General features: G+C 52.5%; 8 protein-coding genes across 8 annotated transcripts; 5 read left to right on the plus strand and 3 right to left on the minus strand. All coding sequences in view use genetic code 12, as the record gives it.

Moving 5' to 3' along the window:
• Positions 1-1,782: 1,782 nt before the first annotated feature.
• On the minus strand, positions 1,783-2,136 carry DIURU_001590 (mitochondrial 54S ribosomal protein mL60; the record flags this gene model as incomplete). Its single annotated transcript, XM_034154150.1, has 1 exon — positions 1,783-2,136. One exon carries the CDS (start codon positions 2,134-2,136, stop codon positions 1,783-1,785), a length of 354 nt encoding a protein of 117 aa, XP_034013548.1.
• A 1,333-nt stretch (positions 2,137-3,469) lies between these two features.
• DIURU_001591 (uncharacterized protein) lies at positions 3,470-3,802 on the minus strand (the record flags this gene model as incomplete). Its single annotated transcript, XM_034154151.1, has 1 exon — positions 3,470-3,802. One exon carries the CDS (start codon positions 3,800-3,802, stop codon positions 3,470-3,472), a length of 333 nt encoding a protein of 110 aa, XP_034013549.1.
• Positions 3,803-9,017: 5,215 nt separating this feature from the next.
• Positions 9,018-10,688, plus strand: DIURU_001592 (uncharacterized protein; the record flags this gene model as incomplete). Its single annotated transcript, XM_034154152.1, has 1 exon — positions 9,018-10,688. The coding sequence occupies one exon, from the start codon at positions 9,018-9,020 to the stop codon at positions 10,686-10,688; it is 1,671 nt and encodes a 556-aa protein (XP_034013550.1).
• A 1,176-nt stretch (positions 10,689-11,864) lies between these two features.
• Positions 11,865-12,329, minus strand: DIURU_001593 (uncharacterized protein; the record flags this gene model as incomplete). Its single annotated transcript, XM_034154153.1, has 1 exon — positions 11,865-12,329. One exon carries the CDS (start codon positions 12,327-12,329, stop codon positions 11,865-11,867), a length of 465 nt encoding a protein of 154 aa, XP_034013551.1.
• Positions 12,330-13,622: 1,293 nt separating this feature from the next.
• On the plus strand, positions 13,623-15,785 carry DIURU_001594 (uncharacterized protein; the record flags this gene model as incomplete). The annotated part of the gene is made up of 1 exon (XM_034154154.1): positions 13,623-15,785. The coding sequence occupies one exon, from the start codon at positions 13,623-13,625 to the stop codon at positions 15,783-15,785; it is 2,163 nt and encodes a 720-aa protein (XP_034013552.1).
• Positions 15,786-16,024: 239 nt separating this feature from the next.
• On the plus strand, positions 16,025-18,697 carry DIURU_001595 (uncharacterized protein; the record flags this gene model as incomplete). Its single annotated transcript, XM_034154155.1, has 1 exon — positions 16,025-18,697. One exon carries the CDS (start codon positions 16,025-16,027, stop codon positions 18,695-18,697), a length of 2,673 nt encoding a protein of 890 aa, XP_034013553.1.
• A 910-nt stretch (positions 18,698-19,607) lies between these two features.
• DIURU_001596 (uncharacterized protein) lies at positions 19,608-21,905 on the plus strand (the record flags this gene model as incomplete). The annotated part of the gene is made up of 1 exon (XM_034154156.1): positions 19,608-21,905. One exon carries the CDS (start codon positions 19,608-19,610, stop codon positions 21,903-21,905), a length of 2,298 nt encoding a protein of 765 aa, XP_034013554.1.
• An 841-nt stretch (positions 21,906-22,746) lies between these two features.
• Positions 22,747-23,808, plus strand: DIURU_001597 (uncharacterized protein; the record flags this gene model as incomplete). The annotated part of the gene is made up of 1 exon (XM_034154157.1): positions 22,747-23,808. One exon carries the CDS (start codon positions 22,747-22,749, stop codon positions 23,806-23,808), a length of 1,062 nt encoding a protein of 353 aa, XP_034013555.1.
• Between the last annotated feature and the right edge of the window lie 952 nt (positions 23,809-24,760).

The raw sequence follows: 24,760 nt of genomic DNA on the forward strand, positions 1-24,760 counted from the left end.
GGGGGGGATTAACCTCCTGTTGCGAAGCAGCAATCACAAGCCTCCAATGATTCGCAAGCATTTTTGGTGGCGACATTTTTCGGCGAATTAATCAGAAATGTCGCTCCCCCACTTATCCGTCATTAAGGGATGAGGAGCAAAACCTGAATCGAAAAGGACCCTGAAATCAATTTTTTTAAACGTTTTTTGAACGTTGATGTAAACGCTATAACTGGTTGCCCCCCTGCTTCAGCTGTTAGTACCTTAAACTTCACAACGGCCCGCTTGCTCCGACAACTTCCCAACTAATTCATGTTTGATGCCCTGTAATTTTCATCCAATTTATTCAATTGCGACTCTGATCTCATGACTCCGGAACCTTGACCCCACGGATCGAAGCTTTTGACACTCGGCGATATCGCAGCTGGACACGACACGGAACGACATAAAAAGGATCCGGGCCATGATTTGACGTCAGCTCGAGCGTTTATTGGACCGTCAAAAAGCGTCAGAGCATTGTCACGGATAGTCTGCAACACCCGGCGGTAAAGTTCGATGCCCCCCTCACATGGCAAACAGAGGCGTGTTGCTGGGGTTACCTTGGTAACAGCTAATTCTCCAGGTAATTAAACTCCATGCGATAGTGCGAGGGGACGGCTCGTTTATATCACAACTGCATCAATGACAGCTGGTCACCACTGTGTTCGTGAGTGTGGCGTTTCGCCAAGTCAGGTGACTTGGCGCTTATTTAGTAAAAATTCTCGTCTACGGTTCGAATCTCGGTGGTGGCATCAGCAACAATTTTCTCTACCAGGCAAATGCCAACGCATACTGAATAGCATAATCACCACGACCAAGTAGGTCGGTATAAATGTTGAACCGCTCTGCTTATTCCAGCAGAAGATGACAAAAAAAGCCACTGTAGCAAGGCAACACACACACTTCTCACGTGTTTGTCCCGTTAGCAATCGATTTTCCTGCTATATAGACGACGTCATTGCGATTCTCCCAACGATCGTCAGGGTTCAATCACAAACGCGGCAGGGCACAAAAAAAGCGTCAGTCCCGAGCCAAAAAGTCGAGACCATGTTTAAGGTTTCTACTGTGAGAATTGGAGCTTCACTGCCTCCAATCAGCCCATTTGTACACATAACACAAACACTGGTGACACCTGTAATTTCAAGATGGCAATTCCTCTAATTCAGGTGGCCATTCCGCCCTGAAATTAATTGATAATCATGCTTTCGTTAGAGAAAAAAAATTTTGTTCAATTTCTCGTGTTCATGTGGCAAGCGACGATCGCGTCAAGCGAGTGTTTTTACCCGCCGAAAGCAAAACGGTTGCCATCCTAAATGGGGCTAAACGGACATTAGCTATGGTTGCTTTCATGTAAGAACGCTGATTACGATCTCGTGATTACCGTAAGCGGGAGCACCATGTGGTTCGTCGAGGATGTCTAAAACTCAATTCAACTCAAATGTAGCCTGGCCCCACGTTCCATCGTCGCGACGCGACTAACATCGACAGGTCACCTTCGTTGCATGGAAGTGAAATTGATGTCGCCGCGTGCCCTCCCCCGCTTCGGTCGAATGCTACCAACGTGGTACAGCTGCGGTGGTGTCTCGGAAAGCCTCACCGACTGTTGCCTATTGACAATTATTGCTAAGTGGGGGTAGCCACCACCACAGATTTCCTGTTAGCACAGGGGGTTTTTCGTAGCTGCCAGCGGCGATGGCGATGACGGAAGTGGAAGTAACGTAAGATATTCGTGCTAAATTGCTATGTACATGGCCGGTGGTGCTCTCAGAAGTACTTGGGGAACACCCGGAACGTCTTCTTGGTCCACTTGGGCACCAAGTGAAGGTCTTTGCGGTAGTTTTTCACCTTCTTGTCAAAAGTAGTGTATTTGTCTCTGGGGGCCAACTCGTGCTCCTTGGGCAAGTCAAACTTGAGGAAATCGACTTTAGACAACCCCGTGGGCTCGCCGGCCTGCTTGCCTTGGAGGGCGATCATCCCCTGATAGATCGCCTCGATGTTGGAGTCGACGGTCTTCATTCGCTGTCTCAACCGGTACTTTTGCGGCAGCGACAACCGCGGCGCCTTCTTCCAAAGGTAACCCCCCAGAAGGCTCATCGAGCTCTTGAACGCACCCAACATTGCTTGTCGTCTAGGTCTCGATGGAGGTGACTCTCGCGCTCGACCTCAAAAGTTTTTTCCCATCGCGCTACCCGGTTCCGCGCGCACCAACGGCTTCGAAGTTTTCTGGTGGTGACAGCATAGTGGACAGAACAATGCCCTATTATTCAGGGGGTTTGAAAAGGGTAACCTTAAAGTGAGAGCAGGCGGGTGAGTGATTTATCGCTATTGTCCTTATTGTTCTGATTGCTTTTGCCTTCGGATCGAGTTTCTCGCAAATTAAGGTCATTGATGCTCTCTTACCTCAGTCACCTCCTTTCACCGTAGTCTCTGGTCAGCTACTAGTTACCGTAAGCGGCACTGTGTACTCCATACCATGTGAAGAGCTCAGCCCAGAAATGTGAAGGTCTCAGCTCAGAAATGTGCCTGGTGCTTCATGGTTACGTTGCCAGCGCAACTGTTAAGCGAGGTAGGTGTGGGCTAATAAGCCTCCTAATATAGGTAGGGGGCAAAGGAGGCTGAGAAACGCTACGAGCCCAACATTAGCCCATTATAGATTAGGAGGGGGAGAGGGGAGTAGATAAGGGAATCGGATTCATATGGCCAAACGAAAAAGGCATGACTCTTACATTGGCATCGATGCCGAGCGGTATTTTTGGGGTTGTTGACGAAAAGGGAACGGAAAGCGGAGTAGGTGATCCCGACGAGTGAATAATGTGGGGTAACGAGCTGCTGCGGATTGCGCGCCCGCTACCTTGCGTCTGCCCAGGCCCTACGCTCTTTCCAAAAAAAAACCAAAAAAAACGTAAGTATACCTCATAGACAAAATGTCATGCGATTACGAAGCACGCTTATCCCTGATCCCTGAAATGCTTAATCCCGTTACCATACCTCAAACTCCACATTCTAGACCAGGAATAAACCCTAATTTTTTCGCAACCGAGCATGCAATGGGCAGTGTCACCTCACCCTCACTGCCCCCTTCAGCACCTAACTCCCTCGCTGATTAGCACTCCCCTACAAAGTAATACACATTTGAGAGGTTAGTGTCGCTATTGTCAAAAAGCTACGGGTGCAATGTCAATGATGGTGCATGTATATTTCTCCTATATAAAACAAAAAAATGCAGACAATTGTTGAACCATTACACAATTTATTAGCTAAGCTTCGCACATGCCACAGTACAAACCCCGCAGCCGCACTCTAGTAGTAGTAGTAGTAGTAGTAGTAGAAACAAAATCGAAAGGCTACACTTAAAATTCGAATGAGTGATTTGTGATGCTTATCTATGAAAAATGCAATATGAGTTCATGTCGTCATAACTAAAGAGAGTCGGGCTCCTTTTTCCTGTAGCTTAGTACAAAGCGTGGAGCCACTTCCGGTAGTTATCCAGAACTGCCAGCGCCCCCAGGTCAACCGACGTCGGGGTGGTGTTGAACAGATCAAGCAGAACGGTGTAAAGATCAAAGTCGTCGACGGGCTCGGCCACTGGAGCCAACGAGTACCCCATAAGGGGCAGCGGCTCCAGCGTCTGGCTCATCGAGTACAGCGGAGTTAAAAGTGGCAGCACCATCTCGTTGTGCGCGTGGAGCTGGTCGTGTTCCTTGCACTCTTCCAGGCAGTAGACCAGTGTCAGGCCGCAGAGCTGGTCGCAAGTGAGACAGTAGTTGTTAAAAGCGTCAGACATGTGGGCAATGGGGGGTTGTGTGTAGTCTGCTTTGGGTATGTGTTTGAGGAGGGGGGATGCTTCGGATGCTTTGTAATGTATCGGGGATGGGTATTGAACTTTGTTACAAGTCAATAATGCAAATGTTCTTCGATGTTGTTGATCTCGGCAGTGGAAACCTCATCCTTATATATGTGGGCCATGTGCCCCTCCCGAGCGGTCCTAAAAATATTTTTTTTCTGCCGGTGCCACGACTTGCACGCAATATGCACCTGTGGAACCGGGACGAGCCCCGAAAAGCAAAGCTGCTCAGACACCCACCACGCCCCCCACGTGAGATATACCCATATCGTGACTCAATCGACATGTTGGTGTTGGCTAACAACCACGGTTTATGTGAATGAAAATAGGTGAAACAGGTGAAATATACGGCATCGTCAACCCCTAATAATAGCTACAGAATGTTTTGGTGGCGATTTGTCAGAGATCGATTCCATCAGCTTCGATATTATTCGTAAGCGCCCAAAAAAACTTACTATTCTTGGATGGCTGCGGTCACGTGGTATCGCCTTAGGGGTCAGTGATTTAGTAAAAAGGCCACAGTGCGAAGTGCAAATTTTTTTTTTTCGCTGGAGCTCGCTCACAACGTGGCTAACCACACCGGTTTCTCGGATCGAGGTCGAGGCACGTGCGATGGCCTCGTGGCCTACGACGACACACCCATGGCACACGTAAGGGTAGTAGAGGTGTCCACCACAGTGGCGTAGATCACACTAAAAAACTGTGGGTGTCAAATGTGTCATCGTGAAAACTGTGTAAGCGGCAAAGTGACTCACCACGGCTACTTGTCAGTGTGGGGGGTCACGGACTGGCCGCCACTCCTTTTGGTGGGCTAGCCGTCAGTCCGGAGAAGTGGTGACTCAATCCCCTCAATGAAAATTTTTTCCTATGACTCGATACGTATCCCCTCGGTATCGGGACGTCGCACAGCTAATTTAAGCGGACGGAATTAATGCTGCACCCAGGGTCGTTCGTTATCGCCTACGCCTATCGCTCCCACTGGGTCTGCGATAGCCCCCGATAACGGATACCAATCAATTACTGATACCGGTTTAGTGACCGTCCGGTTCTGTGGTTCTAGCACCCGTCGCCAAGGCCCCAGCATACATTTGCTGGGTGGAGGTTAGCAACCCTCGTTGGTGCGAGGTATGTTTGCGAGGAAGCGGGGGTTCGGCCGAATGCGGTAATGGGAATTAAAGATTGGCAAATTTCTTCGCTTGCATGAACACCCCTCACTCGGATGAAGCCACACCCAGCAACACACACCCAACCGGCAAGTGTGACGATCATGAGATAGTTATCGTCGTAAACCCTTTCCGATAACCACAACAAAACTTTCTCTTCCCGCCATAGCCTCAATGTGTTGGCAGTTACCCTACATCTACTACTGTGGGGGACCCCCGCTGGCCCTCATGTAGCGCTTCTGCTGGTCGCAATTGGCACCGTGAGCGCCGGGTGAAATTTTTTTTTCTCCAATTTTCACGCCGTGAGGGCGAGCGATGCTTCCCTGGCTTCCCAAACCCAACCTTAATTCTAGGAACTCGTATCTACCATTCCCGAGTGATCGGGGTGTGGTTTCTACAGCGATAACCCCACTGTGGTCGACAGCCACAGTAGATTGATTTAGACTATCGGCCGCTATCTGTGCTTTGTATCTGGTTCTGATTAGACTTATCGTAAACACGTTGATAGCGAGAAAGCGCGTCCGACGCGGCACGTCCGATAAACACAGTGTGGGGAACGACGCTGTGGTGGTGGCCGAGAGTTTACGCCGATAGCGGCACCGGTAACGTGTAAATCCCCAAGTAAAGATTAGGGGCGGGACGGGTAGCCCTCGGAAACGGGTATCTCATCCGCGGGCTCGTCAGCAGCACTGGCATCACCGTCGCCACCGGTAACCCCTCGGTAACGAGATGGTTTCCTGAGGGGGTGATCGCTGCGATATTTACAGGATCGGAACGACATCCGTTCCTCCCCAAATTCCAAATGTGAGTATAGAGAATTTCACACTATGTGTGGGGAACGGAGAACGAGCCTGAATGTAAGCCCGTGCCACATGATGTGGGGTCCGAGATTCGGGGCGCTTTCCCCACGTTGGTACTGCACACGGTGTAACTGCAGAGTAAAAATATAATTGTGTCATCGCCTACATAGTCGAGAGGGCTAGACCCTCGTGTTACTGGGATTTTGCAAATTGACTCACCAGCCTCACAGAGGTGAGGATCGGCGGTGGGTTGCACCCAGTAATTCGCCACCATCCCCCCTTCACGTCCTCTATATACTCAGTGGTATTTAAAGGTCACGCTCCTTCCCATTTGCACGGGTCTGCCACTGCGTTGGTTTGAGTCATTAATCTACCCACACAGAGTGTCGCTTCTCGCTCTCATGCTTGTCGGATTACTCATGGTCCGATATTCGGCTGCAAATTTTTCACTTGCCGCGCCACCCTTTTTTTTTTTTTACTTTGCCCATTATTGCTTTCGAGCCGAGTAAAGGATAGGGTGGAGAGCCAATCGGACTATACCCCCTCCAAGTGAAACGATGGACACTCTCACACCCATAAAGAAGAAACGATTAATTGTGGGCTGCTTAGTTTCGCCAGCCTGACTCACCAAGAAAATGAATGATGAGTCTCGTCAAAAAAGCGCACGTGTATGTCCGTCCGTACATTTTGACAGCTTGTGCGATTTTTCACCATGACTCCGATTGCTCTAGCAGCGCATGGCCTTTGTTTTTCTGGCACGTTTGTGCCATTACTCAGTGGTGTTAGTCATTATGGGTGGCAACACCCGTAACCTCCGAACGGTGGTGCCGACATTTCCGTGTTTAGCCTCGATACCCGCGAGTTAACCGACATCGTGCGGGCCGCTAACCTCCATCTTTAACAGGTTTGTTGGTAAATAAGGTTGATTACAGTGACAACCACAATTGGTTCCGATAAAACCGAAATCAGTTGATCTCAGTAGTATCCAAATCGATAAAGACCACACTGCCACAATTCGTTATCATCAGGGTGTGTTTGTCTCCGTCTTCAATGGCGGCAGTGTTCCCCTATTTCGAGATCCGTCGTAATTTGCTACCACGAGTTTTAAGGGTGAGGGCAACCCGATTAGGCTAACCGAGCGTTGCCCCGACAACGTTGCTGTTTATTAACATAAGCCGTAAAAATAGCCAGATACACTCTGAAAATTTAATTACGGGTTGTGATGGTGAATTCATCACTATCAATTGATGACAATTAAGATACACACGTGTCTAGAAAGATATGAAAAGACGATACAATATCAGTATCAAGCTTGCGAAATAGAATTGGTTGAGGGGTCAGAAGTGACAGAAAAGCAATCGAGGTATTATTTCTTCCCCTTTACTATATCTGGGCTCATTTGACACTGGGCCGATCAATTTCTGTGTCGGTAACAGTTCCCGATGGAGCCGCATCAAAATGTCTTCGTTTTGTGTACAACCATGGAGTTCAGTTTGGCGAATAAGACTTGTCAAACCAAGAATCACATTCTATGGCTTCCCGGTGGCTTCCATTGTCAAACCCCTCACCAAGCTGACACCGATAACTCAACTAGGAACTCCTACTTTATTTGCCAGTCATGTGAACTGTACAGTGCGGCCGCGTGGCCAGGAACGAAGCCTCCACAATCTGTCGATGGTGTATCTCTAGACGTTTTTCACAATCTACCGCTGACAGCCACATGTTTTCATCCACAGTCAACTTTAGAATTAGTGTGGCTTTTCATATCTCGAGCGTTTTTTTGTCGTAGTTCAAGTGATAGGCTTAGACTCGGCTGGATGCGATATGGTAGATGAAATTAGAGTGAGTGTGAGCTTTATCGTAGAATGTAAGCCCCAATTTAGAGAATTAAGGTTGGGTATTGTTTTCTGAATCTCCTCATTCGTCAAACAACCGACTTATGTATAATTAGGGTTAGAGATAGTCAAGACTCGAACTCGATGCCTATTTGCGAAACGGTGGGGAGTCGAACGCGGCCGGTGCTTTTATGTCCGAATATCAACATTTTTTACAATTATCACGAGAGACATAGACAACCCTCAATTATGAAGACATCAATACGAACTGCAAAAAAGAGATAAACCAAGCCACCAGACACTTCTCTAACGCGGCACGGCTACGAGCCCCTAATGAATGACCCCCCGCTTCGTACAACCCCTCAGACAGTCATCACCCTGTCTTCCCCCATCCAACCCTCCCCAACGGCGATCTGCCACAAATCTACCAAACGAGTTCTCTACAATCGTTCATCGGGAGTTACAATCTCGCCGAACCCCGTGGACACATCGCAAATGTTACGGTGGGAGTAAATTTCATCACGGGGTCTGTGCGACATGGGCTTCCGTCCGCAAGTGGCCGGTTAAGCCTTGGTAAGTTTCGGGGGCATGCAGGTATTTTCCCCGACATCTCTCGGGCGGGGGCCCTCGATAAAAATACTCGCAAATCGAATGGTACGTCCTAAATTGAAGTGGGTGATAGTTTTACCTTGCAAACGAGGATCGACGGCTCACCCGAGATCCTTTTTTCTCCATTTGACACGGAGGAAGGCAATCTCGTGTGCCTGCACACGATCGATGCGACATGTGTCAAAAGGAATTGTCTTGGACATTTCTATTGTCTATATGCCCCTAGCACAGCCTCGCCGCCCACGAGGTTAGGCAAATTGAGCGCGATGATAGGCCGACGCCACCAAGATACTGCCCCTTTTAACAAAGATGCAATGGCTGATTTGCCGAGGATGCCTCTACCTCAATGGCTGCAGACGCGCCTTCAGCAGCAATTCCATTGTGGGGACTGCATCGAGAATTTACCGCCACTATGTAAAACCCAGGACTCAAAACCGATGAAGGCGGTGCGCGAGCAATGGCCACCCAGTAGCCTTAGAAGCTCAAGGAGGGCCTCATATTAACGACTAATAGCACCACGTAAATGCCACCGGCATCGTGCCAAGGAAACGCCCGGCGTGTGCCCCAACCAATAGCACCACTGCGATACGCAGTCAACTGCAAGTCGCTGTTGGGGAAGCAAGGCTTACACTTTATCTCACGTCGTCATGGCGCCTCTCACACAAATTTTCGGCGATCGTATATAACCAACTCGGATACCAAAAAGACGCCCCCGTCAAAAAAAAAAACAAAAAGTTTATCCGATCAGATGATGCTAACCGTGCGACCGCCGTCGAGGTACCTCGCTCTCGCGGTAGGCGTGGTGCTCATGGTGCTCATGCTCGTGGTGCTCCAGAAGGCGAAGGTGGTCGACATGTCGTCGACCCTCGAGGCGGTGGTGATGCCCCAGAGCTACTCCGGGCCGGCCATCGAGCACGACCTCGGCCATAAGCTCGCCAACATCCACTTCTCAATTCCCGAGCTATCCGACGACACCATCCACATGTACGGCGACGACGAGTGTGAGGTGGAAAACGTCGACATCCGCGTCAGCCCGCCCACAGACGTTGACGAGCTGATCGAGCTGATCTTGGTGGCGTGGCAGCGGCTGAAGTCGACCTATTTCCAGGAGATTTCCACCCTCATCAATAAGGACCACAACCTCGACGACCAGCTCCGAGAAGGCACCATCTCCAAGCACTGGTACCGCTTCGCAGGCCTGCTGGTTTGGCTTGAGGACTACCGGGTGCACATGATGATCCTGCGACTCATCTATACCCCCTCCGGCAATAAGCAGACGCCGTTGTTTTCGTTAACGTTGGTCCACTTGTATGACCCTAATTGGAAGCCGGTGGAGGCGACGTTGGCAGTCCCCGATGGCTACGGCAACTGGCACACTCAATCGTACCCCCAGATTGTCCCCATCCCCTTTTACCACGACGTAAACCGGCAGAACAAGCGCTACTACGGACCCGAGGACCCGCGGATTTTGATGGTGAACAACGAGGAAGGCTACCAGGAGCCGATGTTGGTGTTCAACATGCACACCGAGGACTTCTCGGTGGAAAAGACGGACAAGGCCAAGGGCATCTATAAACATCACCGGCTGATGTATGTGGCGTGGCCGTGGCAAACTCAGGAGGGCAAAGGTGATATTGATAACGGCAAGACGAAGACGGGCCAGTTCACGCGTACGTCGCGGCTTTCCATCGACGGCGAGCGCCCGAAAGAGAACGAAAAGAACTGGACGCCGTTTATCGACGGCCACAACTCGCTGGTATACTTCGTGTACCGGTGGGACCGGTTTGAAGTGCTTGAGTGCCCCTTAGGGTCTCGTGAGCTCACTAAGGATGCCACCACCTGTCAATTAATTAAAGAAAAAGACTCTGGGCCTAAACGGGTCGGGGCATTGCGTGGAGGTACTGAGCTTTTAAGTTTCGCTAGTCTTGGCTACCCGGAAGCGTCAGGGTGGCTTGGTATTGCTCGCGCTCACTTAAAGGACTGTGGGTGTTCCCCCCACATGTACCGTCCCAATATTGTGGTGATAGATCGCAAGCCCGAAGGGGAGTTCTATCTTCGAGCGGTGCTGGGTTTCGCCGACTGGAAACTCGACGTTGCCGGCTTCTATGACGACGATGCCAAGTGCGGCCAGCTGCTGGTGCTCATCCCCAACGGTTTCAGTCGGTACCACCCGGCGGCAGACTTGATGGAGGTGACGTACTCCATTGCCGATAAAACGGTGCTGCGACTTTCTCTCCAAGGGTTAGTGAGTCAATTGGCCAACTTCGGCAAGGGCGGCGACGTCTTGAAGTGTGGCATGGACGCGCTGTGGAAGTACTGCGATGTGTGGGGAGACAAGTACGGGGAAAAGAAGAAAGAAGACGAGGAGAAGGAGAAGGAGGAGGAGGAGAAAAACAAGGACAATGACAACAAGGAATAGCATAGATATAGCGAAGAGTTGATGTATAATAATTATGAAGGTGCCGCATGTGAGTGCTTAATTAAGTCCTAAACCAGATAGCGATGAGGGAGTGAGAGAGTGATATCAGGCGGCTTACCAACAGGGCTAAAATGATTCAATACTCGCATCGACCATCCCTTTAATCAAGGGGGGGGCAACAATGTCTAAACATTCCCTAAGCATTCCTCGTATCGAGTGGAATTCAAAATTTATTTTAGGAGTGTTAGTGCCAAAAAATAGTGGTCATTAACCATCTCATCGAAAAAAACTATAATTTTGCACCAACTGCTGTGGAATGTTGCTCATAGAGCCAGGCTAAATTTAGCTATTGACCATAGAATCTAGACTACCATAGTTTATTGCTTTATGATCAGGTGATCGTGGTTGTTATTACTAAGTGGTGTAGCCTCCACCCAAACTTTCCCAGGTAATGCGAGATCAAGCTCACCATCTTTCTCCCATGAGGTCTAGACTTTTCGATTTTAGGACCCTCTCATGCAAGAGTCGGCGACCCATACGAATGAACCCCAACAAGGGGGTGCCCCTGCTAGCAGCAACAGCATGGCTGGTCCCTACTTGTCGAAACTGTTGGGATGCTGCCCCCCATACGCGCTTGGAATGATTTTCCAGCCCCTGGCACGTCCATCTGTGTTGACGCGATGGTTGAGGGGCCAACTGCAACTTCAATAAGGCACCCCATCCAGCAACACTATAGCACGCTCCTGCGCTACATCTGCGCCCTTACCTTTAGGGTATTGACATATACCTCACACATCGCGTCGACAAGTGCCGTTCCGTAGGATGACGTCGGGGTGCTGCTGTGGTGGTGAAAGTTTGTAAAAATTCTACTATTCCTGTATATAAAACCAAAGACGTCCCCCTGCTAAAGACCACGTCACCATCATTGCCGAAACCTTGTTCAGACTGACCAACCATTATGTCAGATCAGTTTTTGTTTATATCGTCGTGATGGGGCCTCGATGTGCCGACCATGGACGTAGGCGCCATGCGCACGCAGGAAAAAAAAAGGGCGCCGGCCACAAATGGCGACTCGCGTCGCACTAAGGGCGCCCCGACGCAGGACCCATTATGTATATTCAACGGTACCACGGGCAAATCAAGGCGGCTCTAGCCTATTGTGGCGATCTCGTCTGCCTAACTCTGTTTGTAGTGGTAACGGTGGCGGTCAAGGGTGCCAATATTGGTGCGGGCCAGGCGGCGCGTGTAGGTGGCGGTGGCGGCCATGAGCAACGTCACCACTGCCGGCGCAAGCGGCATCGGCATGTTCACGTAGAGCCCATAGCCAGCGGCAGCGACAGCAGCTGCCCCCGGCACCCACACTGGCGGCCAGGCCACTGTGGTTGCAGTGGCGACAAGAAGCGCGCCGAGCGCTACCACCTTGGCGCCTCCCGGCGCCGTCATCAACGCCAACGTCAACGACAATGCCGTCACCACCCACACCACAAGCTGGTAGGTGCGGGCGTCGTCGTGGGCCTGCTGCTCGATCTCCAGGATTACCTCCTGCTGGCCGTCGTCGTCCAAGGGCCCGTCGTCGTCCTCCAACCGCCGCAATCGCCGGCGGCGCCCGATGTAGTGATGGTCCATGAGCGAAGCGCGCATCGCCGTCGCTGATTGCGGAAAAATCGCAGCGGATCCAGCCAAACTCCCAAGTAGCTAATAACAACACCTCGTCTAAAGATGCTGCACCCACATCACGCTTTTGCGTTGATGCTAGAACCAAACATACGCTTTGTTGTAGACCCTGACGGTGACGGGTAACAATAGCAGTTTACGAAAGGCCTCCTCTCTATACTATTTCCCGTCTAATTTTAGCGTGTCGTCCCCCACTTGGGATCAATGGTCCATGGTTTCTTTTTTGACGCGCCGTGATTCGTGGTTGTGAGACTTACACATCACCCCCTACTTTTTTTTTTTTCGACAGCGCAAACACGAGGCTACAGAAACTAGGAGGAACAGTCACAGTTGTAGTAACCAGTCTCATGCTACTTTGCCGGGCGCCTCGTCGACGGAAAGCAACGCCACCTGTTTTGGCCAACGCCGGCGGTGGCGTCGTGAGGGACGCTGCCCGACGCGTCGTGGGGCGGAATGCCGAATACACTGTAATCAACACAATGCTCGACAGTGGCGCCAAAAGCTTATTTGGCACTGGAGACGGCTAATCGGGGGGTAGGGCGTAGAGGGGGGCCTCGGGTCGACCTAACAATAGAGCGCCAACCCGCTGCGCGCGGTGTGTGTGCTAGGGAGTACCTCCCAAAGGATCGGGTGGGTCTATATGCAGACAGTACTGACAATTCTATTATACACGACGGCAATGGACGCGTCGAAAATTGACAGTTCTCTGGCAATTTAGGCTGTTAAATGGTGGTGGCATTCGCCGAGAGGGCTCGCTGGACCCTGGCTGACTTGCGGCAAAAGCCCTTATCGTTTGCCGCCCCGAATTTCACTGTCCTTCGTCTTTTTCCCTCCCTGGTTTACTCGTCTACGTACGGCTCCGCCCCGCATGGCTCGAGACGCACCTCTGGCGTGCGAACCCGCCCATCATCGCCCTGCCCCATTCCCCTGTGAAACGCATGCTTAAAACATAGCCAACACCCACAGGAAAAAAACACCCTCAGTTCGACCACCCGCCCGCTCGCCAAAAACAACCGTTTGTCCCCCAAAACAACTTCCCCCCACTCCCATACGGCGTACTTGATACCCATCTACCCACCCATATACCAACCGACCCCCCCTGTTCCACGGTAAAAGAGCTCGAACCCGTTTTCGTATCCCGCTCCCGGTTTATACCCTCCGTTTTTTCCTTTTGGTTATTAGTTTCGTCGCTGGCAACCGTCCATTCGTTTGTTTCCCCCCTGTTTTACTGGGTCCCCACCTTTAGTCCTTCTTTTTTGAATGAAGCTAGCAAATAACCGGTGGTTGGCGCTTCTGATCGTAACCGCGGTCCACGCCGCCGCCGCCGCCGCCCCCGAGGGCCCTGCTCACGGCTGGCTCGAGTCTTGGACGGATTTGTGGAAGCGTTGGGATCCCCTCAACCCCCTCGCGCCGTTGGGCAACTTGGGCAACCTGACACCGGCGGCATTCAACGTCGAGTCGATCGTTCCCGACTTCACCCTGCCCACCGAGTCGTCTACCGCTCCCCTGACGTCTGCCGCTCCCCAAACCACCGTCGCCGACACTCAAGGTGATAATTCTAAGGGCAATAATGGCAACGACAACAACGGCAAGGGCAATGGCAACAACGGTAACGGTAACGGCAACAACGGCAAGGCTTTCGGCAAATCCGACAATTCTCAGGACAATAATGGCAACGCGCAAGCCGCCAACCCTCAGGACGAGGCTAACGCCGCTGCGTCGCCGGCGCCGGCATCGACCACGCCTACTACCGAAGCCTCTACTGAAGCCTCTACTGAAGCCACCACTCAATCGCTGACGCCGCCGTCGCAAGCGCCGCTGTCACAACCGCCTTCGGCTGCTCCCTCGACCACGCCATCGCAAGCGCCGCTGTTACAACCGCCTTCGGCTGCTCCCTCGACCACGCCGTCGCAAGCGCCGCTGTCACAACCGCCTTCGGCTGCTCCCTCGACCACGCCGTCGCAAGCGCCACTGCCGCTGCCGTCGCCGGCGCCCACAACCACGCAAATCTCTGAGGTGCCGTCGCCCACTGTCGCTCCTGAATCGTCTACTCCCGCGGAAGCATCGCCTGCTCCATCGCTGACGAATAAGATTGGTCAAGGACACGTTTTAGATGCGGGTTTGCCTCAGGCTGGCAACACCGACACTCAAACCACGGACTCGACGTTTGTTGGCGCCGCCATCACTTCTGGCGTGTTCCCTAAGCATTCGACTGAGTCTGACGTCCCCGTGGGTGCTGATGGCAAGCCTTTAACCACCACTGACATCGAGGAAGTTGGCGGTCCAGGGCTCGGCGACGCTGCCAACGCTGCCGTTGACACTGGTGCTGCTACCACTACGCCCACCACTCAGCCGACTACCGAGCCGACCACTGAGGCTACTACTCAGCCTACGACTCAGCCTACCATGCAGCCTACGACTCAGCCTACCACGCAGCCGACAACGCAGCCGACGACGCAGCCTACCACGCAGCCGACAACGCAGCCGACGACGCAGCCTACTACTGAGCCGACTACTCAGCCCACTACTGAGGCCACTACTCAGCCCACTACTGAGCCTACGACTCAACCCACTACTAAGGTAACGACTGAGCCCACTACTGAGCCCACCACTGGGGCTACCACTCAGCCCACGACTGAGACGACTACTCAGCCCACTACGGAAGCCACTACTCAACCGACGACGCAGCCTACTACGCAGCCGACTTCGATTGAGGAGGTGCCGTCGCCTCTGAGTCCGTCCGTCGGTAATGTCGAGTCGACGACCAAGGTAGAGGATGGTCCTATCGATGCCGCCAACGGTGCCAACGAGTACACTGGGTCCCCGTCTTCCTCCACGGTTCAGCCCACTACTGAGGCTACTACTGAGGCTACTACTGAGCTGACTTCTGTGGCTGTTCCCACTACTCAGCCCTCCAGCACGCTGTCGGCTGAGCCCACCACTGAGCCTACTACGGAGTCGACCACGCCGGTTTCTGTGCCCACTACTCAGCAATTTGACCAAACTTCGCTGACTTCGGTGCCGACGACTGGCACCGCCGAAACCACCATCCCTGACGATGCGGCCAATGGTGCCCAGGACCAGTCGTTCTCGAAACAAGACACACAAGCGACGCTGGTGCCGACCACTTCTACTGAAGCTCCCGTCACCACCAAGCCTACTTCGAAGACCACTGACAAAACCACCGACAACACTTTTGTCCCTGAGTTTTTGACCACTTCCGAGCCTGCTGTTCCCGGTGACGACCTGGCTAACGCCGCTGTCTCTGAGAACCTGGCCTCTGAGTCTGTGGTGACTGATGATCTGGCTAACGCTGTGTCCAATGGAGACTCGCTGCCGCTGGCTGCTCCGCTGACTACTCCGCTGACTACTCCGCTGACTACTCCGCTGACTACTCCGCTGACTACTCCGCTGACNTGGTGACTGATGATCTGGCTAACGCTGTGTCCAATGGAGACTCGCTGCCGCTGGCTGCTCCGCTGACTACTCCGCTGGCTGCTCCGCTGACTACTCCGCTGACTACTCCGCTGACTACTCCGCTGACTACTCCGCTGACGACGCCGCTGACCACTCCCACAACGGCTCCCACCACCACTGGTTCTGGTAGTATTCCTGAGGTGCTGCTGCCGTCGACGGCCGGGTTGCCTTCGGCGACTCCTCTGATGGCTGAACCGCAAGAGCTGACCTCGGCGACGCTGGTGTCGACTGCCATCACCATCACCTACTCGCCTACGGCGGACCAGCTGAGCACGGCGCAACTGTTGGACTTTGCCCCCCAGCTTCTCAGCAAGTCGTCGGACACTCCGTCAGACACTACTCCTCTGCAAGAGTCGACTACTGACGACACTCCCGTGGTGCTGTCGCCGACGTCGATGGAGATCGTCGATACTACGCTGGATGTCCCCACTTCACTGCCGTCGTCGGTGTCGACCGTGCCTTCCCTGGAGGCGACGACTGATGAGACTACCTCGCAGGCACCGCCCACTTCCGCCACGGCTTCCGACACTCCTTTGGTGTCTTCTTCCCAAGCACCGCCGACGACGCAAGCTTCGAGTGACGCCGACATCAACATCAGCGTATCGCCGTCGACCGACACGTTGCCGACCCCCTCGACTGACGCTAGTACTGTGCCCACCGCTAGCTATCAGCTGCAACTGTCGCTTAACCCTGAGCCGACACCGCTGACTGAAACCGACGTCCAACCTCAACCGTCGCTCCTGACTCAATCGGCAGAGCAGCCGCTCCCGTCGCCGCTGAGTGAAGCTACCATTGAGCCTCAGCCTTCACCGACCCAATCTGTGGACTTCCAGCCGATTCCTCTGGATTCTTCGGCGGCCGACGTGACCCCGACTCAGTCGGCTGAGCTTCCGCCTTCAGTGCTGACTGAGCCGACGGTGGAAACGCCCGTGGTTTCGACGCCCGTGATTGAGCCGTTGACGTCAGGTACTACTGAGCCTACTCTTGAGCCTCAACCCTCGTTGTCGACTGAAGCCACGTTGGAACCGCAGCCTTCGGTGTCCACTGAAGCCACTTTGGAGCCCCAACCTTCGGTGTCAACTGAAGCGACCTTGGAGCCTCAACCGTCCGTTTCGACTCCGGTGATTGAACATGACACTTCGGCGCTGTCTGAGCCTACTGTGGCACCGCAACCGTCGCCTTCAACTCAATCGGAGGAAATTATCCCGTCGATTCTGACGGAGCCTTCGGTCGAGCCTTTGACCTCAGTGCTGACCGAACCCACCGTTGAACCCCTTCCCTCAGTGCCTACTGAATCGACGGTGGCGCCTCAACCGTCGACGTTCAGCGAACCGGAAGTGTTGCCTCTGTCTGAACCGTTGCCGCAACCGTCGCTGGAAACTGCCGTGGTGGTGCCGACCTTCAGCGAGCTGACTACTTTGGAGGTGCCCACCCCCTCGGCGCTGACTGAGCCGATCGTGACGCCTCTGGTGGAAACCACTGCCACCGTCGAGCCGGTACCTACTACTGAGCTGGCTTCAGTGGTGCTGTCGGAGCCGGCCCCCATTATCAGTAACACCACCACTGAAAATGTGGAAGTGCCGCCGCTGTCTACTTCGACAGTGGCTGAACCGGTGACTTCGGCTCAACAAGTGATTGAACAGTCGACTCCTGCCACTACTGAGGAGGTGTCGCCGACGACGGTTGTGGAACAATCTAAGGTGGAACCCACGCCTGAGTCGCAAGCTGCTCCCACTACCACTGAACAAGTTGTTGAACAATCAACCCAAGCCGCTACTGAACCTGTCCCCACTACTACGGCCGAAGAACCAGTTCCCACGCTGTCGGTGAAGCCGGTGCAACCGCCTTACCAGTCGCTGAATGACCAACAATTGACGGCGTTGCCCACGGAACCGCCTACTACCGGTCCTCCCATGCCCACCACATCGACCAAGGACTGGTTGCCGTCACAAATTGTGCAGGAAACCGTGGAAGAAGGCATTGACACTGCTCTGGCGTCGCCGACGGCTACCGCGGCCCTTCCCAAGGCGATTACCCCGCCTACGACCACGGCGCCCTCGTCTCAAGACTACCAGATCATTCACATTGGTTTTAAGCTGCAGCTCAACTACCCCTTCGTGGTGGAACACTCGTTGCTGAGTGCCCAGATCTTCCAGTACTTGCCTGGTGCTCTTACCTACCCTTTTGGTGACACTGCCAAGTACGCTGAAGTGGCTGTGAAGCGGTTAGTGCCTTACAATGCGCCGCAAGTGCCGTACTACATTACTGTGGCCGAAGTGTACTTCCCCAAGGACCTGGTTGACGCTCTCCAACAGTTTATCCTGACGCCGGGGTCGCTTATTTACCGCAACCCCGACCTGAGGGAGCAGACGCTCGCGCTGTTGGTGGATCCCCGAGTCAAGATTAACGACCCCACGTTTGGTGACGACCTGATTTCTCCCGACAACAGCGATAAGCTGCTGCCTACGGGGGTTAATGGGTCGTTGGACCGCCCTCAGGTGTCGCTGGGCAATTCAGGCAAGATTGCCGGGATCACCATCGGGCTGGCGGCGGCGGGGGCCATCTACATCTCGTTGATGTTCTTGTTATTCAAGCGTTACAAGAAGAACAAGATGGCGATTGAATTGCCTCCGCTGGACTCTGAGCTGAACTTGGGAGTGCAACTGCAACTGGATGGGCTGCTGGGCTTCTCTCTGATCTTCCAGCGGATTAACCAAGCCGACGGCGGTGCCGCCCAACACGCACCGGGAACTCTGGCTGGAGACATGTACGCTCCGGGTGCTGCTGCTAACAACCTGGGGACGATGCACATTTCCACTCCCGTCAACGCTCAAAACTCGCTTGGCTGGGCTCATTAGTAGACCCACCAAGTCTCCCCACGTTGCCAATTGCCACCACAGACCGCACCTTCCCACAACATTGAACCCCCCATATATCCCCATTGTGCCGCTGATCTTCTCTGTACCAACACTATCTCCTTCTTCTTCCCTGCGGGCTTTTTCGTTTCGGCAATTTCACTCTGTTGGATTCCACAATTGTTTGCGGACAATAACTGCGGTTCTGGTTGTTTGTACATACGTGGTATACCCATAATTTGATGATGAGTGAAGCGAGTTCGATACCACTTCGCGTATGTAAAATTAGAATTATTAAAATATAGATAAATTGAGAATACTTAACATATGAGCTATAATCCATCAATCAAAACACTATGTGTCTTTCATTTTTTTTTGTTAAGTAGCTGAACTAATCACTAATATGACCAATTACTTTTTTAGAAAGGAGTCTGGTTTGCTCGGTAGTCTTGGTCTGGTTGCTCGTTTATGCGGCACTAGCGGTACCGCTCAGCCCTGGTGTCAACAGAGCCCTATCGCCCACATTGCATGGTAACGATAAACGATGAGAGGTACAGGGCAGGGCTTTGACTTTACGGCGTTACGGTCTTCTGAAAAATACCATAATGAGATGAGCTCCTAACTAAACGGTATTTTCATGATAAGCAATCTACGCAATTTACGACAACCGACTAAATTTTTCACTATCGCCATTAGTCCACCCACTAGTTGCCTCTTTTTGTTGCCGTTGCCCAACCCCGTTGTTTTGTTTACAATCCGCCCCGATCGAGCCGGTAGCGAGGGTCTCATCCCGATCGGGACAAATTAAACACACGTTCACGAGCGCACAGCTTATATACCACGTACGCCCCATTGCCGCCGGCCCCTAAACTTGTGATACCCCTTCGACCTCGTCATTCTTCCCGGATAAACCATGGCCAATGTGTGTGTGCTCAACCTCGAGTACTCGTTCCTAAGTGTGCTGGCACATGGCGCGGAGTTCGCCTCCGACTACGGCCACTGGCGCCACGTCGACGACGTGCGCTTCATCGACAACTTGCCCCTGCTCTGTAAAGCCGCCCACAGTCTCAGTGAGTCCGGCCACGGCAGCGTGGTGGTGGCGGAACCGCAATTGGACCACCCGCTCATCACCGTCGCCATCAACGGCGGCGATGACTATGTGCGCGAAGCCCGTGCGGCGGTATTAAGAGAGTACAACCAAGTGGCGCTGAAAGCGGTGCTTTTGCTGAGAGATGAGTTCCGGAGGATCGACGACACCTTCCACCAGTCGCTAGAACGCGTGTGCCAACACCACCAGCTTGAAGCTACTATTGTCGAAGTCGACGACGACTATGTGCTTACGCTTTACGGCTACCAAGACGCCGTTACTGCTGGTGACACCGCCGTGCGCATCCTTGTTGACTGTAACATTAACCAATACCTCTGTGAAGCAATTGACATCGATTTAAGTCTTGTTCCCTTAGTGGGTGGCGTCGACTTATTCAACTTTAGCCAAGTGGCCGCTCAGGCGAACGCCAACATCTACGTGCCTGATCTTTTACCCAATGTGTTTGGCACCAGTCTGACGGAATTTAAACTCTGGGTGACTGCTCCCGGCGCCGCCGAAGTGACCCTCGCTAAAGAAATGCTTAATCGCCTTATCAGTCAACGGATGGGTTCGGGACTGAGACTACTCCGCAAGGAAATCGATATGCTGCGCCTGAGACTCGACTTGCTCTCGTTATACAGCCAGCTGGCGCTTTTCACCATTATGTTCAAGTACGGCGTCTACATTAAGATGCCCCCCTTGGGAGGAGACTGTCGTGTGGTTGTACAAGGATATTCGATGCACGCCGTCAACGATGCCGTGAGCGATATTAACTTATTGGCTACCGAGTACTACCAGACGCGTATCTCGTACTTTGCCCCCGTGGACGAGTTCATGTTGCTCCAATTGATGAGAGCCCGCAAGACGCTCGTGGTGCTGGCCAACCAGTACGGCATGGACATTGAAGGGCTGGCCACGGAAATCAAACTGTTGATGATGGATATGGCGGCTCTGGCGATGCCTGACTTCACCCACGTGCGGCTCCGGCTTGAGTTGGCGTCGACTCAACGTGAGTTTATCTCGGGTAAGAAAAACGGTAAACTCATTAAAATTTTGAACCAATTGAACCAATTGCCCACGATCAAGTTCCGCCCCTATAACGGCCACAACTTCTACCTTGACTTCGAGATCGTTGAAGGCACAAACTTGCTGGTACTCACCAAAGGGCTCGACTTATTAGAGCTTGAGCTCCCCGCTGAACTTAAGTTTAATGTCCCCGAAGTGTTCCACAAATCCATCATTGGTAACGGCGGTACCATCATCCAGCTGATCATGAAGAAACACAACGTGTTCATCAAGTTCTCCTCCACTGGCGGCGACGACTATGCTCGTGACATCTACCTGTTTAAACGTGCCGCCAACGTCCTCATCAAGTGTCCAAGAAAGAACGCCGGCAACATCAACCTGGTGCGAGCTGAGATCGAGGCGTTGGTCAACCACTGTCTGACCACCGCCAGCTACCACACCGAGCACTTGAAGCTTTTGCGGCCACACTACTTGTTGATGATCAACACCAATAAGATGCGGGCCATCCACGACTTGGAGGCTCAGTTTGGTACATTCATCGACTTCCCTGCCCTGGTGGAAGCGTTTGACGACGTCGACGAGGTCGTGGTGGCCATTAAGGGAACCGAATTGAAGACGAAGCAGTGTCTCCGCCAATTGCACCAATTGATGCCGAAGAACTGGGAGTTCTGCATCCCCGCGTCGCCCCGCTTATATGCTGACCACTTTGCTGGTGCCAGCGGCGAGTTCTTCTCGCGGATTGTGGTGCCGTTCCGCATCCACTTAGCAGTGGAAGTGGTGGTGAACCACACTCCGTTGTACGGCGATCTGGATGACCACCAGATCATCCTCAGTTACTACGATGACTACGCCGTGCAGACTGCCATCAACGATTTAACCCAATACTTGCGGGAAAAGAAGTTCTCCATCCTCGAAAAGAAACCGTTTGTCTACGATGCTAAGCGCCAGCGCCGCCCTGCCCCAGTGCAAGACCCGCTCCCGCCGCTCCCCCCCTCGCTTAGACCCACCGATACCTCCCTCTTAAAACCGTCGCAGGTGGCGTCCCAAATGTTTCTGCCGTTTGGGCCGACGATGCCCGTCCGCCAGCCGATATGGTGAACTGCGGTGGAAGCCCACTTGATCACAAACCCGACGCTTAATGATATACGACTTTAGATACCACCGAGCAGGCAAACCCTTATAAAATCCTGACTCAGACAATTTAATGCATTATACCCTCACTACCACACACGTTTTTCTAAAAACAACTCACAGTCTAAGCACCCAATTTACGACGGGGCCGGCTCGGTAACTGATGGGTGCCCACCAAGAAAAGCTGCGCGGCATTAACGTCATCGACGCGGGATCCCGGCATGAGGCTAGTGTACCGCGCGAGAGGTTGAAAAAGAAACAGTAATGGTTTTTGTAGAACGTGATAAGAATGAAAACGTTCACACGAGGGTGTTTTGAGAAAAAGTATCTCAACGTTTCTTTTGCCTCTTTGTATTAGGGTTCAGGCGGGTATACACCTGCCAGGGTCTGGCATTATTCGATGACAATGATTGCGGGCACCGCGCATAGGGGCCGGCTTTTGACCGAGGTCCCCATGTATCCCTGGGATGAAAAAAAAGCACCCCTATAAGGCCATCACAAACAAAAATGGTTGCGAAAGGTTAACCGGTGGAAGCTTCGGAAACGGGAAAATGGCAACCGTTTGCAGCCACAGCCTAGAGCAACGTTAACGGTTTTTTTTGCGGATGCCCAGGCTATTTGTAATGGCAATCTCCGGATGGTACAGGTCATCTCCCAATTTTTGTTGGGGCAAGTACTCCGATGCGCCTGCCCGAAACTGGACAGGTGCAGCCCCTATGTTTTGGTATGGATTGCGATCAAATATAAACCGGCGCGGATGCCGCGGCGCTAGACATTTACACGAATCCCTAGCCAGAGCTTCTCCGTCATGGCGTCGTTGATCAAGTTCGGATTGCCGCCCAAGCTGGTGCTCAAGTTGCCCCCCATGGACACCCCCGTCCCCGAGGCCCCGTTCACGTCGTCGTTGTTGCAGGACGTGTTCTACTGGTCGATGAAGGCGCTGACTCCCATCACCATCGCCATCATCTACTTCACCTCGGTTCACTTGATGAACTCGGTGGTGCGTCGCCGCCAGTTGGCAAAGTACAACGCCGAACACAAGACTAACTTGAAGTCGGCCGAGGGTATCAAGAGATTGCCCGCTGCTCCTTACGCCATCGCCAACACTAAGGCGTTTAAAGTGTTTGTGTTTTTGCACAACCTTTTCCTCTGCGTGTACTCGGTGTGGACGTTCATCGCCATGACCGGCTACATCGGCAAGAACATGCAGCTTTTCAAGCAGGACATCTTCCCCGAGTTCTTGACGAGATTGTCGTTGTTTGATGCCGCCGAGCCTACCGGCTTCAAGAAGGTGGACTCGTTCTGGCACACCATCTGCGACGCCAAGAACGGCGTGTTTTCCAACGTGTTGAAAAACGACAACCGCAACAACTTGTTGTTCCTCGGGTGGTGGTTCTACTTGTCGAAGTTCTACGAAGTCATCGACACCGCCATCATTTTGCTTAAGGGTCGCCCATCGTCGTTGTTGCAGCTGTACCACCACTCGGGGGCGATGATGTGCATGTGGCTGGGGGTGCGGTTCATGGCCCCCGCCATCTGGATCTTTGTGGTGTTCAACTCGTTCATCCATTCCCTCATGTACTTCTACTTCACCTTGTCGTGTCTCAAGATTAGAGTGCCGATGTTCTTCAAGCGCATTTTGACCTCGTTGCAAATCACTCAGTTTGTTGTCGGTGGCTCGTTGGCCGTGATTAATGCCGGTGTCCGTATCGCCGACACCACCGCCAAGAACGTCGACTTTGTCAACTGTTTCCAGACCCCTGACCAGGCGTTGTCCTTATTTATTAACGTGGGCTACTTGGCTCCGTTGACGGCGTTGTTCGGCGCTTTCTACGTGGAATCCTACTTGAAGAAGCAGAAGAAAGCCTAGATACTAAAACCGTTTCTTTTTTTTTTTTCCTAGAACTTAATATAATAGACAATTTCGGTTCTAGATATGAGTGTAATTAGTGCTCCATTGGTATCACTACCCGTCACTCCCCATCACTACCCGCTGTAGTACGTTCGCTTACCCCACATTTTGCAGGGTGGTTCGTAAATACAAAGGCACCAAGTGGAAGGCAACACAAAAATCTACATCAGGTACGTCATTTACACGCTGAAAAGAAACATAAGCCCCGATAGTGGGTGTTCGAACGACATTCGATCTGTGTCGACTATGTGCCTTATCATTTTAAGTACTGAAACACCTTGCGTCAGACGATACATCGGTGCCACTCATTGACACGGTGCAGTGCTAATTTCCCAATGTTAACTATCTAAAACAAACGGCTACCGATGCCGGTATTGTCCATGCTATCCATTTATCCCAAATTTCCACACATAATTTTTTTATCCTCCCTAAATCCTCGTACCGTCTGTGCACGGCGGTGAGGGAATTTAATCGGGGCTCTAGCGACCGGAGACCCTCCCCCCGTGCTATATCCGATAATGCGAATTGGCAGAGCGAGGGAGCAAGATGCCAAGAATTAGGTGGGACGTCAGATACAGCAGCTAGCCATGCTTTAGCACGAGGGCCCCCTGGTCAGGTTGGCAACCACGGGGATAAGCCCTGAGGCAAGGGTTTAGGAGATATTGCATTGGGCCAATCTATCAACAATAACACAAGGTAGCAGCGATGAGCCTTGTAAATGCCTCATTTGACCCTCGTTTCTCAGCCGGAACTTCCACCCCGAATTTCCCGCTCAACGCATAAAAATGTCAGTATGCACAAATCTGTGATCAGGCCTTTTATCGCCATTAGTCACCACTGACCCGACAAACTTAGGAAGGGAGCAAACCCATCGCATCACTAAAGGCTATAGTGATTTAAACAAGAAATT

The sequence above is a fragment of the Diutina rugosa genome, assembly GCF_008704595.1.
Source record: "Diutina rugosa strain CBS 613 chromosome Unknown scaffold4_size502443, whole genome shotgun sequence".
Classification (NCBI taxonomy): domain Eukaryota; kingdom Fungi; phylum Ascomycota; class Pichiomycetes; order Serinales; family Debaryomycetaceae; genus Diutina; species Diutina rugosa.